Genomic DNA, 16,898 nt, shown 5'->3' with positions numbered 1-16,898 from the left:
GAACTGTAGCCAGATATAATCTTCTCCTGCAATCACACAGGCTCCTTACACTCAACACATTCACTGTGGACCTTGCCTTTACCCACAACCTTCTCTCTCCCGCATCTCCCGACAAGCCCTTTCTCTGCAACCGACACCAGTTTTCTCTAGAATCCTTAAGACTTCTCCCTCCAGCTCACCTCACCAAGCCCTGCTTTATTCTGCCTCTGTGATGCCCTGTCCCACTCCAGCAGCCCAACCAGGCTCTTGCCTTCAAACCCACATGAAATACTAGCCTCCTACACAGTCTCCCGTCTCCACCCCTCCCCACCTGCACGCTGCCAGATTAACCTTGTGCCCAGATGGCTCCTCGCCCTGCTCCTAGCTCGGAATAATAAGCTCACACTTACCAGCTGCTTATAACATGCTAGGCACTGTGCTAAGCACTTTACTTACACTACCTCATATTCAATCCCCACAGCCATCCCAGTTTTCCAGATGAGAAAACCGAGGCTTATAGTGGTTGCTATGGATTGAATTGTGTCTCCCCCACAAAATGTGTACTGTAAATGCTAACTTCTATACCTGTGGTTATAATCCCATTTGGGAATGGTTTTTCTTTATGATGTTAATGAGACAGTATTAGTGTAGGGCGTATCTCGAGTCAATCTCTTTTGAGATATAAAAGATATTAAACAAGCAAGCAAGCAACAAAGATGGAGAAAGAGAGATACCAAGCCACATAAAGATCACCCAGGAGCAGAAGCTCAAAAGAGACAAGGACCTTCCTCAAGAGCCAACAGAGAGAAAGACATCCCCTAGAGCTGGCACCCTGAATTCGGACTTCTAGCCTGGTAAATTGTGAGAAAATACATTATTGTTTGTGAAAGGAAACCCTGGCGGTGTAGTGGTTAAGAACTATAACTGCTAACCAAAAGGCCGGCAGTTTGAATCCACCAGGCACTCTTTGGAAACTCTATAGGGCAGTTCTAGTCTGTGCTATAAGGTTGCTACGAGTCGGAATTGACATGATGGCAACGAGTTGGGTTTTTGGTTTTATTTGTGAAAGCGACCCATTTGTGGTATTTCTGTTATAGCAGCACTAGATAACTAACAGTGGTTAATTGACTTGGTGAAGGGGATATGGCCAGGAATAGAGCTCAAGTGCTAATCAGGCAGTTCAACTTCAGTGCCTGCCTCCTTAGCCACATGGGAATGCTGCCCCTCAAGCGCTGAAGCCTGGCATGGAGCCTTCCCCAGTCTGTCTCAGCTTCCTCTTCCTTCTGCCTCAGGCTACTGCCCTCCTGGAATGCTCTGCCCTAACCAAGCTTGCACAAAAATTGCTTCTCTAACTAATCCTACCTGTTTTTGCTCCCTTACCCCATTACTTTAGTCTACACTAAAATTATTAAGGGCCTTTCCGTGGGAAAATAAAAAACTAATTGATGATTAGGAAATAAGTAGATTTAAATAAGAAATCAAGAGATCGCTCAAATGAAAAGCTAGATGCAGGGAAAAGTCAGTCTTTTTTAACAGATGGTGCTGGCAAAACTGGATGTCCATCTGCAAAAAGAAACAGGACCCATACCTCACATCATACACAAAAATTAATTCGAAATGGATCAAAGACCTAAATATAAAACCCGGAACTGTAAAGATCATAGAAGAAAAAATAGCGTCAACGCTAAAGGCCCTAATACACAACATTAACAGGATAAAAACTGTAACAACACACAAACTCAAGAAAATAAGCTAGATAACTGGGATCTTATAAAAATTAAACATTTATGCTCATCAAAAGACTTCACCAAGAGTAAAAAGAGAATCTACGGACTGAGAAAAAATTTTTGGCTCCGACAAATCTGACAAAGGTCTAATCTCTAAAATGTACAGGAAAATCCAACACCTCTACAACAAAAAGACAATCCAATTAAAAAATGGACAAAGAAAATGAACAGACACTTTGCCAAAGAGGACATTCAAGTGGCTAACAGACACATGAGGAAATGCTTGCAATCGCTAGCCATTAAAATAAATAAATAAATAAATAAATTTTTTAATGCCATTAGAGAAATGCAAATCAAAGCCACAATGAATTACTGGCACGAATCAAAAAAACAGAAAATAACAAATGTTGGAGAGGCTACAGGGAGACTGGAACTCTTATGCACTGCTGGTGAGAATGCAAAATGGTACAACCATTTTGGAAAACGATATGGCGCTTCCTTAGAAAGCTAGAAATAGAAATACCATATGATCAGCAATCCCACTCCTAAGAATATATCCTAGAGAAATAAGAGCCGTCACACAAATAGACATGCACACCCATGTTCACTGCAGCACTGTTCACAACAGCAAAAACATGGAAACAACCTAGATGCCCATCAACAGATGAATGAACAAACAAACTGTGGTACATACACACGATGGAGTGCTACGCAACAATAAGGAACAACAGTGAATCTGCAAAGCATCTCACCACACGGATGAATCTGGAGGGCATTATGCTGAGTGAAATAAGTCAACTGCAAGAGGACAGATATTGTATGAGATCACTACTATAAAAATTCATGAAAAGGTTTACACACACAAAAAAACAATCTTACGAGGGAGGGGAGGAGTGGGGATGGAAAAACACTAAATAGACAATAGGTAAGTGGTAACTTTGATAAAGGGTAAGATAGTACACAATACTGGGGAAGCCAGCACAACTTGTGCAAGGCAAGGTCACATAAGCTCCATAAACACGTTCAAACTCGCTGAGGGACTGAACTGCTGGCCCAAGGGCTGTGGAGACCATGGTCTTGGGGAACATCTAGCTCAACTGCATAACATAGTTCATAAAGAAAACGTTCTACGTTCTACTTTGGTGAGTAGCATCTGTGCTCTTAAAAGACTGTGAGTGGCCATTTAAGATACTCCACTGGTCTCACCCCTTTGGGAGCATGGGAGAGTGAAGAAAACTAGAGACACAAGGGAAAGATTAGTCCAAAGGATTAATGGACCACATAAACCACAGCCCCTCCCAGACTGAGTCCAGTACAACTGGATGGTGCCTGGCTACCACCACTGACTGCTCTGATAGGGATCCCAGTAGAGGGTCCCGGACAGAACTGGAGAAAAACACAGAACAAAATTCTAACTCACAAAAGAAGACCAGGCTTACTGGCCTGACGGAGACCGGAGAAACCCCGAGTATGGCTCCCAGACACCCTTTTAGCTCAGTAATGAAGTCACTCCCGAGGTTCACCCTTCATCCAAGGATTAGGCAGGCCCATAAAACAAAAGGTGACTAAAAGGGCACAACAGCCCAAGGGCAAGGACGTGAAGGCAGGAGGGGACAGGAAAACAGGTAATAGGGAACCCAAGGTCAAGAAGGGAGAGTGCTGACATGTCGTGGGGTTGGTAACCAATGTCATAAAACAATATGTGTATGAACTGTTTAATGAGAAGGTAGTTTATTTTGTAAACCTTCATCTAAAGTACAATAATGAAAAATAAATAAATAAATGGATATTTAAAAAAGGCTAGATGTAAATTTAAATATATACTGTGATCTAAGGATTTTTTGAAACGCACATAAAAAATACTGGAAGGAAGTAATAGCTAAAGGTTAACAAGGGTTGTTTCTGGGTGAAAGATTTTGCTAACTGCTTTCCTGATTCTTTTTTTTTTTTTAATAAACTTTTCTAACTTAACATACGTTACCTTTATTATCAGAAAAAGCAAGCAAGCAAGTAAGGCCATCTCGAGGGATAACTGGTATGTGGGTGATTGTGTCCTACAGTCTCAGAGTGAGGAGGACTGGCAGAGGTGTCCAGGTGAGCACATCTCCATAATGGTCTATGCCATGAGCAGGCAGCCAAAGGAGAATCTGCAGGGGCTGCAGCATCTCTACAGTGCTTCCATTTCTGATAGAACCTTCCAGTTCACTGCCTTCTGATGGGATCTGAAGTCCATTCCTTTCACAAGCCAAGAGCCCTCTTTGAACTCTGCCCTCATCTGCTCTCGCAACAGTGCAGATCGTGACATCTTTGATGCCAGCCCCCAACACCCCTGAAGCAGGTAGTGGAAAAGGGCAAGGGCTTGAGAGTCACGCCTACGTGGCATGGAATCCTGGAGCTTGGGCCAGGCTTCTGTGGACCTGAATCCTGGCTTGGCCACTTATTAGCCATGTACTCTCAGGCAAGTCTCTTCCTTAAGATAACCTGTTTCTTTATCTGTAAATGAGGATAAAGAGTGCACTTATCTCTGGGGCTATAGCAAGGATCCAATTGAGATAACTTATGTACAAGCTTAGCACAGTGCTGGCCCCTGTAAGCACCCAAATAAAGGCTATCACTGCTTTCTTACTCTTATCTCCAAAGTAAACTTCCCCATTCCTTCAACTGTTAATTAATGACATACTTGTTCAATTGCCTAAGACTTCAAGATCCTCAAGGACAGGAACTATGTGTTAACACATTTTTATTTCCTCTCTCCCACCTACATCCCTCACTTCTAAGCTGACACTCATGTATTTGTGAAGTGACTTGCAAGCACCATTCCACCTCCCATCCCACTGCTGCCCTGAATCCCCCTGCGCCCACCTAGGCGCCCACCTTTGGAACCTTTAATTTGGCATGTGAGGGCCGTCTGTGGGCCACCCTCCAGGCCCCGCTTCCTACGAACCTATCATCTTTTGGAGCAGTGGCAAGTTGCCTTTTCCGAAGAGCACACAGAGGTCCAGGATCTTTGGGATGTCGAACAGGAAGTTATTGTAGAGAATTTCTCCAAACACAGATGGGGAAATGAAGTGATCCTAAGGAAAAGTACAGAGAGAAAGGATGAGAGACATGCGTGGGGGTTCATTATACTTTTGTGTATGTTTAAAGGCTTCTATACTAAAAAAAAGTTTTTTTAAAAAAAGCAATCTCCTATATGGGAACTCTCGGTACTTTCTGCTCAATTTTTCTGTGAAACTAAAACTGGTCTAAAAAATAAAGTCTATTAAAAAAAAAAAAAACAAGATACTATTTTTGTCTATTTGTCTGCATCAACAGAGGAAGGAAAGTCAGGAATAGAAGGAGGGTATGGAAAGTGTGGCTCATTGCCTCAATGAACAACTGCCTCCTTTGCCATGAAACAAGAAGAAATGGATGGTGTCCGACTACCATTACTGAACATTTTGATCAAAGATTCTATAGAAGAATCTTTGATCAAAAGGAGGAAAATGCAAAACAAAATTTCAAATTGTCATGGACTCCAAATTTTCTGGAGCCAAGAGGGCTGGATGAACCCCTGAAACTATTGGCCTGAGAATTCCTCTAAAGTCTTCTTAATACCAAACAATAGTTTAGCTTATGTAGTAAAAAATGCCTGCCTTGAGCATTATGCTTTTAAAAACCATCTATATGGGATCAAAGTGACAACAGCAACTCAAAAGATTAGACAGGAACCTTAGTGGGCAGTGAGTTTATGTTAACAGGGGAGAAACAATTCAGAAAAGATGGGTGAGAATGGTTGTACAACTCAAAGAATATAATCAATGTCACTGAATTGTACGTGTAGAAACGGTTGAGTTGGTGTACGTTTTGCTGTATATATTCTCAATAACAAATTTTTAAAAATCCTATTTTTGAAATAAATATACATACACAAACTCAAAAAAAAAAAAAAAAATCCCCAAAGGAACATGCGTATTAACAGAGGGAGGGAATTTTGGGACTGACCTTCACTGTCGACATAACATATTTCTGTAAAGTTCAAACAGCTCAGAGACAGCATTATTATTTTAAAAATAGGAAGAAAGACAGTAAAAATTTTTGAAAAACGCATCAAGCTCCTTTAAAAACTCAGAATCAATGTTTCTACCCTCTGACGCACAAGTAAAGGTGCAGTCACGTGTCAACTGGCAAAGAGCCCTCGGCTCCCATTGAAGAAAACACTGGATGTAATGCAAACTGGCCAGGTAAATGAGAGGATAAGGGCAGTGGCACAGATTTCTTCCCCAAAGGTGGAAATAAAGGCTGAGGGGAGACAAAGAGGAAACTAGATGCTTCCAGAGCCTTCATTCCCAGGGGTGGCAAATCTGGCACAGAAGTGTTAGGTGTCAAGTGGTGACGTGTCACGGGATCAGGAGCTTACTTTGGATTCCTTGTGAGTGGACATACGGAGGAAGGTGAGAAAAACACTGTGATGGAGGTGCTTCTGCATGTCAACAACCTCAGGGGTTGGGGCCACCCACTCATCAAATTTTCGGGGGACATAGCAGAGGTAGGAGTCCAGGCACTTCTGCAGGGTCTCGTCGAAGATAACCTAAACCAGGAGACAGGAAAGTGAGGGTTTATCTCTGAGGCCTGAGGGCTTACAAATGGCTTGGGGGGGGGGGGGGGCTCCCGGCCCAACAGCCCTGGCCTAGTGCAAACACACCAACCCCCAGGGACCAAGGAGGTATGAATGAGCGGGCTAAACACAAAAAAAAAAATTCTAAAAATAACACTTCGGAAGGCGTTATGTAAATATCATCAATACTGTGACACAAGAAAGAGTAATCCAAATCATAATTTGCTGTTAAGGATCAGTGTAAGAAGTAGACAAAAAAGCACCTCCTGGGAGGAAAAATACAACAACAGCAACCAACCAATGGCATGTCACATGTTTTGTCTTAGTGTTAATTTTGATAGAATGTTACCTGGCACCAGAACTTATCGTGAGGCAAGGCCAGGAGCCAGTCGAGGTCATTGGCTACGAAGGTGGCGCGTTCCAGGTACTCCTCCACTAGGGCGGGAATGTTGTCTTTAGGGGGCGGTTTGTATAACACAAAATACCGGTCTGCCTTCTGTTCAGGGTGCTACGGATCCAAAAACCACGTGTTAACGTGGCAGAGGTTAGTCAGCGAGGGCCCATTTGCCAACCCACAGCAATGACAACACTTGGCTGTTCTAACCGGTGACCCTCCAAGGAGCTTTTAAGCATAAAGAACCAAGTGTACCTAACAAAAGGGGCATGGTTGCATCCTGGGAACACTACGCAGTCATTAGAAGCCATGTTTTTGAAGAATATTTAATGACATGGGGAAAGGTTAGGGGAAGAAAAAGCAGGATACAAAATTCTCTACTTAACATAATCAGTTTTTTTTTGGTTTTTTTTAGTATATTTGTTTAACACATTCATACATTAGTGCAGATTTTTAAAAAAAGAAGTGGGGACTATACCAAAGAACTGTGCTTATCTCTGGGAGATGGGATTATGACTTAATATATTTTCCAATTTTTCTAAACTGAGCATGCATTACTTTTTAAATTAATTTCCAATTACACGAGTGAGCATCCTTTCTTTCAAAAACTTAAAACAGTACAGAGAAGGTGAGTCACATGGGACCTCGGCCTTCTGGAGGTAACCACTCATTACCTACCATGTGCTCAGAGAGCACTAGGTATTTACATTAAAATATACCCACATAAAACATTTGTTTGGGTCTACTGTTTTTTCTTTCTTAGACAAATAGTATCATACAGTATGTATCATGATGCTGTACCCTTTTTATAATTAGAAAAAAACTTCAGTAATTTTCTTAAAGAAAAGATTCTAATCAAGTTAACTGAAGGTCTCATCTTAGAATCATAAATTCTCTTCCAACCCTTACCTCACCATGAACAAACCCTACTTTGCTCACCATAAAGAGGAGTCGATGGGCTCAGTTTTCTCCTCTGACTATATAATGGGCTACCTTCGCCAGGAGAAGTAGTAAAAGGGGAAAGGCCTATTATCTCAGCTGTTATCAACCACAATCCATTCACTTCCAGGTCTGTCCATCCAAGGGGCATAGGAAAGACACATGTGATTGGTCAGCCTCCTCAAGAACTACCTATGCCTCTACTGCCTAATGCAAGTTCTCAAACTGGGGTTTTCTGGTTCCACAGGATTCCTTCTGTGCCACTTATCAGGTGGATTTTCGGGACTCCCTCCTGTTGAAGCCCGAATTTATATAGTGGGGTTCCAGGTACAAGTTTGTTTGAAAAAGGAATTGTGCTAACTACAACAAGTTGAAAACCACTGACTAGAACCTAAACGCATCTCCCTGGCATTCAAGTTCTTCCCTACTCCAATCTGTTGATACCTCACCTCCCAGGTCACCTCTCAGGCCAGCTTCTCACCATCTTCTGTGCCTTAACACAGATGACACCCCCCCTCCCCCGAGATGCTACCTTCCCTGCAATCCTGCTGACAAAAAATGGGGCCCTGCTGCGCCACGTGCAGTGGGAAACGTAAAGAAAGCATCCAGATTCTCACAGAGCCTACACTCAGAGGGGAGATGCACGTCTAAGCCACCAAATGAGCAAAAAACAGGAACTGCCCATTCAAAGCCTGGCAGAGGGACATGGGGGTGCAGAAAAGAATTAAGAAATTAACTATACCTGCAGGATGAAGGACAGTTTCCCAGAGCAGCCAGCATCTGAGCTAGGCCTTGGAGGATGGGGATTTTTAGATGAAAGAAATAGCATTTTTAAGTAGGAATGAAAATGGGCCAGTGTAACTGCAACACAGATTGCACTAGGCAGTGGGAGATGGATTTGGAGGGAATGCTGGAATGATGATAACAAAAGCCACCACTCACCAAGGACTTGCCTTGTGCCAGCTGCTGAATAGGCATGTTCCACAGCCATTTTTTTTTTTTTTTTTCCTTAATCTCCAACAACTATTTAGAAAGGAGATAGACTTCTCCCCATTTTAGAGGAGGAAATGATAACTCAGTAAGGTTCAGGAGCCTTCCCAAGGTCACAGGGCTAAGGAAGCAACTAAGCAGGATTTGAACCAAAGCTTATACTGCAGACCTACTAAATGACCTACAGTACCCACATGCCATCTTCATCTCTCTGTTTGTCCTTCTGACCCTAGCTCTCCTCCAGGAAGCCTCCTTAACTCCCATTCCGGACAGGTTTAGGGGTTCACTCTGTGCTCAACCTACTGTAGCACTCGTAGAACTGTATCAAAAGTCTGCTTTCAGATTAGTGGCTGCTGGGACAGGGCGAGTGGGGAGGATGGATCATAAACAGCCATGAGGGCACTTTGGGGGTGGTGGAAATGTTCGTTATCTTGATTATGGTGATGGCTTCACAGATGACTATATAGGTCAACGCTTTCAAATTGTATACTCTAAATATGTGCAGTTTAGTGTTCTTCAATTATAGCTCAATAAAGTTATATAAAAAAGAGGGCCTGCCTTCTCATCTCTCTCCACTAGCCTGTGGGTCTCAGGAGCGGTCTGCGCATTGTTCACCACAGCAGTCCCAATCTCTACAACAGTGCCTGACATTGAGCAGACTCTCCATATACATTTGCTAGCTATTCGAAGGGATGAACAGTGGTAATGGAGGACTAGATCCTGCCAAGGTCTTTGAAGGAACCTGAATGCCAAGCTCAAGAGTATTGGCTTTATTCTGTAGGAAATGGGGGGCGATGGAAGATTTCAGGGTGAAACTACAACAGGATCCAGCTGTGTCCTCTCTTCTACCCAAGTCCCATACCACCCTTCAAGCCTGGGTAAGGTCCTACCTGCTCGATGAAGCTTTCTGGACATTTTTGCTCACCAAACTTCTATACTATCAACGTGATATTGATAAGACGCTGTTTTGCACCGTTCTCCAAATGACCCACTTATATGAGTCTTGTCTTCTTCAAGAGTCCACTCATCCCTTCTGGCCAAAGACTTTACTTCCTTTGGACCTTCAACAGCACTAAATATGTGCTGTGCGCACAGTGGCTACTCAATAAACTTTAGCTCCATCTATCACTCTGCAAAGGCAGCATGGTGGCTGCCCCCTGCCTAGAGATCTTCTTCCCCAAAACCAAGACTAAAGGGATAAATGTAGCGTGGGCACCTCCTCATGACAACTTTCAGGAGCACCCCGTGGCCTGCACAGTAACATTGTTTAGTGACCAACAAGACCCCCTCCTCAGTCAGGCAGCTGTCTCCCTCTGCTTGTCCCCCTTCCTATTCCTCAGTCAACATTCCCTTCACTGTCACTGTTTTCATCACCATCATAACTACCATCTATTGAGTGCTTACTGTGCTCTGGGCACAGTGCCAATTCACAGATGTCTCATTTAATCCTCACAACCACTTCACAGTGCTGGTTCTACTATTACCCTTTTCAGATCCTAGGGCTTAGAGAGGTTAAGAAACTTGTCCAAAGTCACACAGCTAAATCTGTATGAGATTTAACACAAAGCCTGTGCTCTTTAACTCAACTATCCTGCTTCTTCCCCAAGAGACTTGTGACTCCCATCCTGGCTTCCCAACTTACCGTGCTCCATGATCTTGAAAAAAATCTCTCTACTTTTTAGTTTCCTCATCTGTAAAATCAAAACACCTACTTATAGGGCTATGGTACAGCTTAAATGAGATAATCCATGTGAAGTGTTTAGAACACCTTGAGACAGAGCAAGTGCTCTACAAATGTGAGATACTATTATTAGAAAGTATTTAGGAAGTAATTAGAAGCCATCCAGAAGGCAGGAACTAAAACACCAAGCCCGTTTTCCATGACTTTACTCAAGCCCCCAGAAAATACTTCCTTCCACCTTGTTCCAGTAAGCTCATATTCTTGGGAAAACAAGTGGGTATGGGGCTCCAGTCCTCCTGAATGTCTCCTTCAGCACCCTGGCACCTCTCCACAGCTCTAATCTCTCTGCCACCAGTAATCGGCATGTTCATAGTCTCCTTGGTTTTCAATCTCACAAACTCTGCTGGAGTCTTTGTACCTGGGCTTCTCATACAGTTGAGATAAAAGATAGCCCCAAGCTCTGAAATCGGGGTTCCCATGGAAGTGTGGATAACAGCTTAAAGGTTCTGAAAATGCCCTGCCTGAAACCTGAACACCTCCCTCAGGGTCAAATCCCCATCCTGCTTTGGCCAGATCCATTTCCAGGCCAGCTCATACTGAATCAGAACTGCCATCAGCCTCTGAGTCAAAGTTAAATGCTTTGAGGGGAAAGTACAGTGTGGCAACATGGGAAATACTATTTAAACTCAAGTTGCTGCTCAGAAGGAAACTTCTACCTGGAAGGCCCCATGATGCCCTAACTATTGAATTACAACCACGGCCCTAGGGTTATTCTTGGAACAGATAAACGTGGAGTTTACTTTTTGCTTCTGAAATTGCAAGAATGGTACTATCAGGCTGAAGGGCCTCAAGGCACTGGCTCACCAGGGCTGGTGAAGTACTCAGCTTTCCTGTCTTCGGGTCCTTGTGGGTGATCTGGAGTTCGTCCAGGGGCAGAGCTGGCATTGTGCTGCGTGACCCTCCTGAAAAGAATATGGATGGGAAGAAGAGAAGAGGCACCCAGGCTCCCAGGGGCAGGGGACTGCTTAAGGCTGCCTCTTGAGCCCAGACAGAAACTTCAACATCGGGCCTTTAGGGCTCCAGACTTGGGCCTTATTTATGCACCTTGCAATTCAGACTGAAATGATCTTTTTGGCCTGAAGCAGTACTTCCCAGCTGAGGAGGAAAACACTCCTCAGGTGATTTCTGACATACTCTCACCCCTTGAGAAGCACTGACTAAAAGTACCTAGATGTTCTTTATTATGGCTCTGGCTCTGTACCCTCTGTGGCCTGTGAGCTCTGTGAAGGATGGGTCCAGGCCCTCCTCCCACTGCCTCTCCCATGATCGGCACGAGCTTGGCACGGAGGTGGCCTCATCAAATGTCTGATGATGAACAACTGAGAATTAGGGCATTGCTGTCCTAACCCTAACCAGATTTTCAGTCTTTTGAGGGTTGGAGATATGGGCCTTTTCTCACTTGTAGAGGGTGCTGAGATTTACAATCTCCTTAGGCTTCAGGAAAGGGATTACCATTCCCATTTGTCAACAAGGACATGGATGAACAGGAGGTTCATGAGCGCACCAGAGAGGATGACAGAATTCATAGAAACCTGCCGGTGCAAGCTTCTTTCTCCAGAGGCCCAAGTTGGCCTCAGAGCTCCTGACCGGCAGACCCCAGTCTCCTGTCTTCCTGTCCAACATTCTTTTCATAATACCACGCACCCTGACCCATAGGAGGGACATGCAAGTTGGGAAATCATAGAACTGAAATGAATTAAGGCCCCTTAAAAGACATGCCACAAAAGGTTGGCACAGTCTCAGTGACAACATGAAGACAGAGCAAGGCTGGGCTGAGGAAACCATGACCTCCCAAGCACTCACAGGTGAGCTGAGGGACAGGGGCAGCCATGAGTTACCAGGCGTCCCACATCTCAGGTATGGAGCCAGGCCCTGGTGATATGAAGACAGGCTGATACGACAAGGGTCCAACAATTATAACAGTAGTAATAATAATGAAAATAGCAGCAGCAATAACATGCTAGGTGCTATTCTATGTGCTTTTCTCATAGTAACTTACTTTACACATTTGAACTCCCTTTACACAGAGTAATGCTCACAACAACTCAAAGGTGAGGTCTGTTATCAACCTCCATTTTATCAATGAGAAAATAGAGGCTCCGAGAGAATAAGAAACTCGCCCAAGGTCTCAGAGTTAGTAGTGATGAAGCAGGCTGACTCTTAACCATTCACTATATTGCCTCTGGTTTAGTTTAGCTTATGGAGGGGTGTGGGGGGACGGTAGTTGTCAAGAAAAGATTTATAGAGGAGATGAGCCTGAGTCTCGATATTGAGGGCTGACCAGGTAAGAAATAGGAGGGAAAGGTACCCCAGGCAGAGGAAACAGCAAAAGCAAAGAAAGGCAAGGAGGTGGAAAGCAGGCTAGTACACAAGGAACCTTGGTTTATGGTTTGTTTTAAGGGCTGTAGAGATCCCCATCCTACAGGAATCTTAAGAGAGAATCATCCTGCTTAGTCTTTGAGGTCCGTTCCAGCTCTAAGATTCCAGCAGATCAGATACACGGTCCCTGTACACATGAAGCGGTCTAAAAAAACAATCACGAGGCAAAGCAATGAAAGGGGTCCAGGGTGAGTTTTCATCGTTCAGCTTTGTGAAGCAGATAATGCCCTCTGCTGTGCGTACCTTGCTTCTAAACACGTTACTATCTTACTAAAAAAAAAAAAATTTTTTTTTTTTTTTTAGCTTCTCACAAAATCCTGTTAAAGACAAGGATTATTATGCTCAGAGGTCCAAAGGGGGGCCTGACTTGCTCAAGGCAAATACATCAGTGGCCCAGTTGAAACTGAGGCCCAGTTATTCTGCCTTGGCACCTGGGGTTCTTGTGTTGAATGTGCTAAAAATACTTCTTCCTTAACTCCCCAGCAATGCTGGAAACATCAGTGGTCTGCACACCAGTGCGGAGAAGTCTAAACAATTCACAGGCCAGTTCTTTCCATTCTTACCTGCTGTGGTGATATGAGTACTTTTATGCGGCCTTCTGCCCTGTTCCTTTGGAAAAACAGCTTGAGAGATTTTTCCTCTAAGCCCTGAGGAGTTAACTTTGCCCTAGTGTTCTATTCCAGAGGGCTTGTTACTTTTGTCCAGGTTGATTGACATTTCCTGAGTAACCTGTAAACAAGGGTTGTTTGATATTTTCTGCCTGCCCCTGGGCTGCAGCCTGCCCTATGACTGGCATGCACCTTGCAGGGATTCGTCAATAAACTATGCAAATGAGGTGAGTTGCCTACTGTGCAAAGGAAGTATCTGTGGCCTGCTGAGTGGAGGCTGGTTAGTTTGTGCCTCCCCCACTGGGAGGGGCCATGCCTTCAAATTGACAAGGAGTTGTGTATGTAAGCAGCCAACCCCACAGAGGTCTGAGAGACAGAAAGAAGCAGGAAGAGACACAGCAGGAAGAAACTGAAAGAAGAATGAAGAAAGAGAGGTAAAGAGAGAGAGAGAAAGGAGGCAAGGAGTCTTTTAAAAGAGCTGTAACACAGGTCGGGGGCTATAACACTGAAGACAGAGACAAGTCCAGAAGGGGCCCAGCAGCAGAGCGACAGCGATAGATGGCAGGGCCAAGAAAAGCCTGTCCTGAGGGGGCCAAGAGTGTTATACTAAAAACAGCCTCAAGTGTTACGCTAACAATTGTAGCCATTCATGTGAAGACAGTGAGCGGTTTTTCAAGCAGAGGAAGAATACAATCAGAAAGAGATGATAACCTGGTGGCAGGAAATGATAACTGAGATGACGTCTGCATGGCCAAGAGGAGCTGAGAGAGTTGTCCTGCACTGAAGAAAGGAAACTTTGCCTACATGCTTCCTGATCCTGATCCTGAGTTGTAGTCTGTTGATCCTGATCCCAAGTTATACCCTGTTCCTTAATAAACCAGTTAAGTGTAAGCATACACTGTGAGTTCTGTATGGCCATTGCAATGGATTGTCGAACCCAGGAGAGAAGGAGAGTGTCATGGGGAGGAGAGTTGGTGTCAGAATTGGTAAAAAGATTGGAAAGTGGACGTATGTCTGACCTCCATTCATGGGAATCAGCTTCGGGTTGATCCTGGTCATTATCCCCCCTGAAGTTAGACAGGTTCTGACGCTATTACTACTACCATTTTATACCTGCTATTTTTTTTTTTTTTTTAATGGATGGAACTGAGAGTCCAGCGTGGGGGCCTAGGGTGGGAAAACTAGGAAGGAGGACACACTGTGTTTCCGCTCTTTAAACACAGCTGAAGTCCAGGCCCAGACAAATAGAGACAGCACCTGCCTTCAAAGAAATCTACTTCTACAAGCCAGTGCTTGCAAAGGCAATGAAGGGCAGGCTGATGCAGTGGTTGAATGCGCAGACTCCACAGTCCTGCAGCCTAAGTTCAAATTCCAGCTCTGCTTTTTCCTATTTATGTTTTGAACTGAGATAGTTCCTTAACTCTCTGAACCTTGGTTTCTTCATCTGTAAAACTGGGATGATAACAGTATATAGTCTTTTTGGGTTACTATGAAAGGTAATCAATGCTAAGTGTTCAACACAGTACCTGGCATATAATAATCACTCAGTAAAGTTTAGTTGTTGTTACTGTTCAAGTTTCTAACCATAGGCAGAGCACTTTGGGCTTCCTCATTTATTCAGCAAATGCTGACTGAATACATTTTGGGACCTGGATATTTGGTGTGGTTAAGAGATAAACAGAGGAAATTTCCAAAACTGGAGCATAGCAGAGAAAAGAAGTTCTACGTGGAAGGGCACCACAAAGCAACCTATAACCTGGGTGTTGAAGGATAAAAAGGAAAGATGGAGATGAAGGGCATTCCAATGGAAGAGCAAGCGTGAGCAAAGGCTCAGAGTCTTAAAATGTTTGGCTTTCACAGAACAGGGAGACATTTGATGTTATTAGAAACACAAGGCCAGGGAAGGGATGACAGAAGTGAGAAGAGGCTGAATAGGGAAGAGGGAGCCAGTTTAAAAGGAGCCTCGAGTGTTATACTAACAATTACTGCCACTCACCTGAAGGCAGTGAGCAGTCTTCCAAGCACGGGAGGAACACAATCAGAAAGAGATGGTAACCTGGTGGCAGGAGAAACTTTCTATGAACTACTCAAGCTCAAAGACTGTGTGTTAACCTTTCACTCATACATTCAATTTTTTTTTTTTTTGAACATCTACTATGTGCCAGGCACTGAACCCCAGAGAACACTACGGTGGTCCAATAACAGACCTGGACCTGCTATTCATAGAGCTTACAATCTAAATGGGAAAGACAGATACTAATCAAATCGTCACACTAACAAGTAAAAAAAAAAAAAGATTATGTATGTCACGTAGGTGAGTCCCATGGGATTATGACAGCATTTAACAGAGGAACCTGACTTGAGAGAGAATGTCAAGGAAAATTTGAGTTTTCATCTAAAGTGTGAGTAGAAATGGACTAAGAAAACATTAGAGAATATGCTCTAAAAGCAGAAAGACAATGATCATGACTATGGCTGTGCCCCCACTGTAACCCCAGTGCTGGGCAGGACAGCAGAAGACAAATGTTAGGAAAGGGCTTTCTTTAGAAGGGAAGGTCAGTCTATGCATCAATTACAATAAGGGCTGGAAACTGAGCATTCCCAGGGCTACCGCTGCCTCAGTTTCTCTGTCTGTCATCATCCTTCTGGTCTCGGCCCAATATAATCCTACTCAGGTACCTTCCCAGACAGCCCTACCTAAAGTATTCACACCCCTAATTGCTGACATAACTTTAATTATCTCGTGCATTTACTTTGTTTTACTGTCTCCTCCCACTAAACTGAAAGCTCCATAACGGCAGGAACCTCGTCGGTATTGCTCTATTTGTATCCCCAGTGTCTACACCTGTGCCTGGCATGTAGCAGAGGCTCGACAAATACGTGCTGAACGAATGAATAAACCCTGGGGAAACTGAAGCCTGGGGTGGGGGAGAACAGAACCGTGACTTATGCAAGGTCAATCTGGAGTCGTGCTTCGAACCCGGGGTTGCCGACTCCCGCAGCTTGGCCCCTGGGGGCCTAGGGCCGGGTAAGCCTCGGCCTGGGGCGAGGAGGTCCGAGGCCGCCTGAAGAACCGCCACAGCTCCTCCCGGGCCCCAGGCCCCGCAGGCAGCAGGGCCTCGCCGCACACTCACCTCGGCGGCTCTACCACCTCCGTTGTACCGCCGCCGCCGTCGCCGCCGCTCACGGTGACAGCTCCAGAGAGCCGGCACTTCCGGGGTCAAACGGCGATTCCGCAGGCGCAGACAGGAAGCCTTTTCGTGGCCCGGCCCCGCCCCGCCCCCGGGCGCTGCAAGGCCCCGCCCCAAGCCCGAACCGCGGCCTCGTCACTCCTCCCGGAAGCTAGACCCAGCCCTGGACCACGCCCCCAGCCTTAATACTCCGCCCCCAGGAGAGCCGTCAGGCTGTGGCCTCGCCGCCCCTTCTCGCTCCCGTTTGGCCTTCGTAGAGAAGGTGGAGGGCCGGCAGTGGGCGGGTTATGGTTCCACCATTTGGAAAATCCAAGTTTGGTATCCAAGACAGCCTTCTCAGAACGGCAGGCTTC

At 44.8% G+C, this 16,898-nt stretch overlaps 1 protein-coding gene across 2 annotated transcripts in view; it reads right to left on the bottom strand.

Annotated features, from left to right (window-relative positions):
- Positions 1–16,596, bottom strand: part of ASCC2 (activating signal cointegrator 1 complex subunit 2) — a 45,939-nt gene extending 29,343 nt beyond the window's left edge. The window contains exons 1-6 of one of the 2 annotated variants that reach the window (XM_010598749.3): positions 16,489–16,596; positions 15,351–15,410; positions 11,172–11,269; positions 6,653–6,811; positions 6,106–6,276; positions 4,651–4,780 (exon numbers count right to left, since the gene is read on the bottom strand). In XM_010598749.3, the coding sequence (XP_010597051.1) occupies positions 4,651–4,780; positions 6,106–6,276; positions 6,653–6,811; positions 11,172–11,252 (541 nt within the window). In that variant the 5' untranslated portion in view covers positions 11,253–11,269; positions 15,351–15,410; positions 16,489–16,596. Of the gene's footprint in view, positions 1–4,650; positions 4,781–6,105; positions 6,277–6,652; positions 6,812–11,171; positions 11,270–15,350; positions 15,411–16,488 lie in introns of those variants that run through there. The other variant, XM_064272492.1, reaches the window with a different exon arrangement.
- Positions 16,597–16,898: the final 302 nt, after the last annotated feature.

This window comes from Loxodonta africana, chromosome 19 (assembly GCF_030014295.1).
Source record: "Loxodonta africana isolate mLoxAfr1 chromosome 19, mLoxAfr1.hap2, whole genome shotgun sequence".
Taxonomy (NCBI): Eukaryota; Metazoa; Chordata; class Mammalia; order Proboscidea; family Elephantidae; genus Loxodonta; species Loxodonta africana.
The sequence above is the reverse complement of the archived record's forward strand: the minus strand, read 5'-3'. Positions and strand labels throughout refer to the sequence as shown.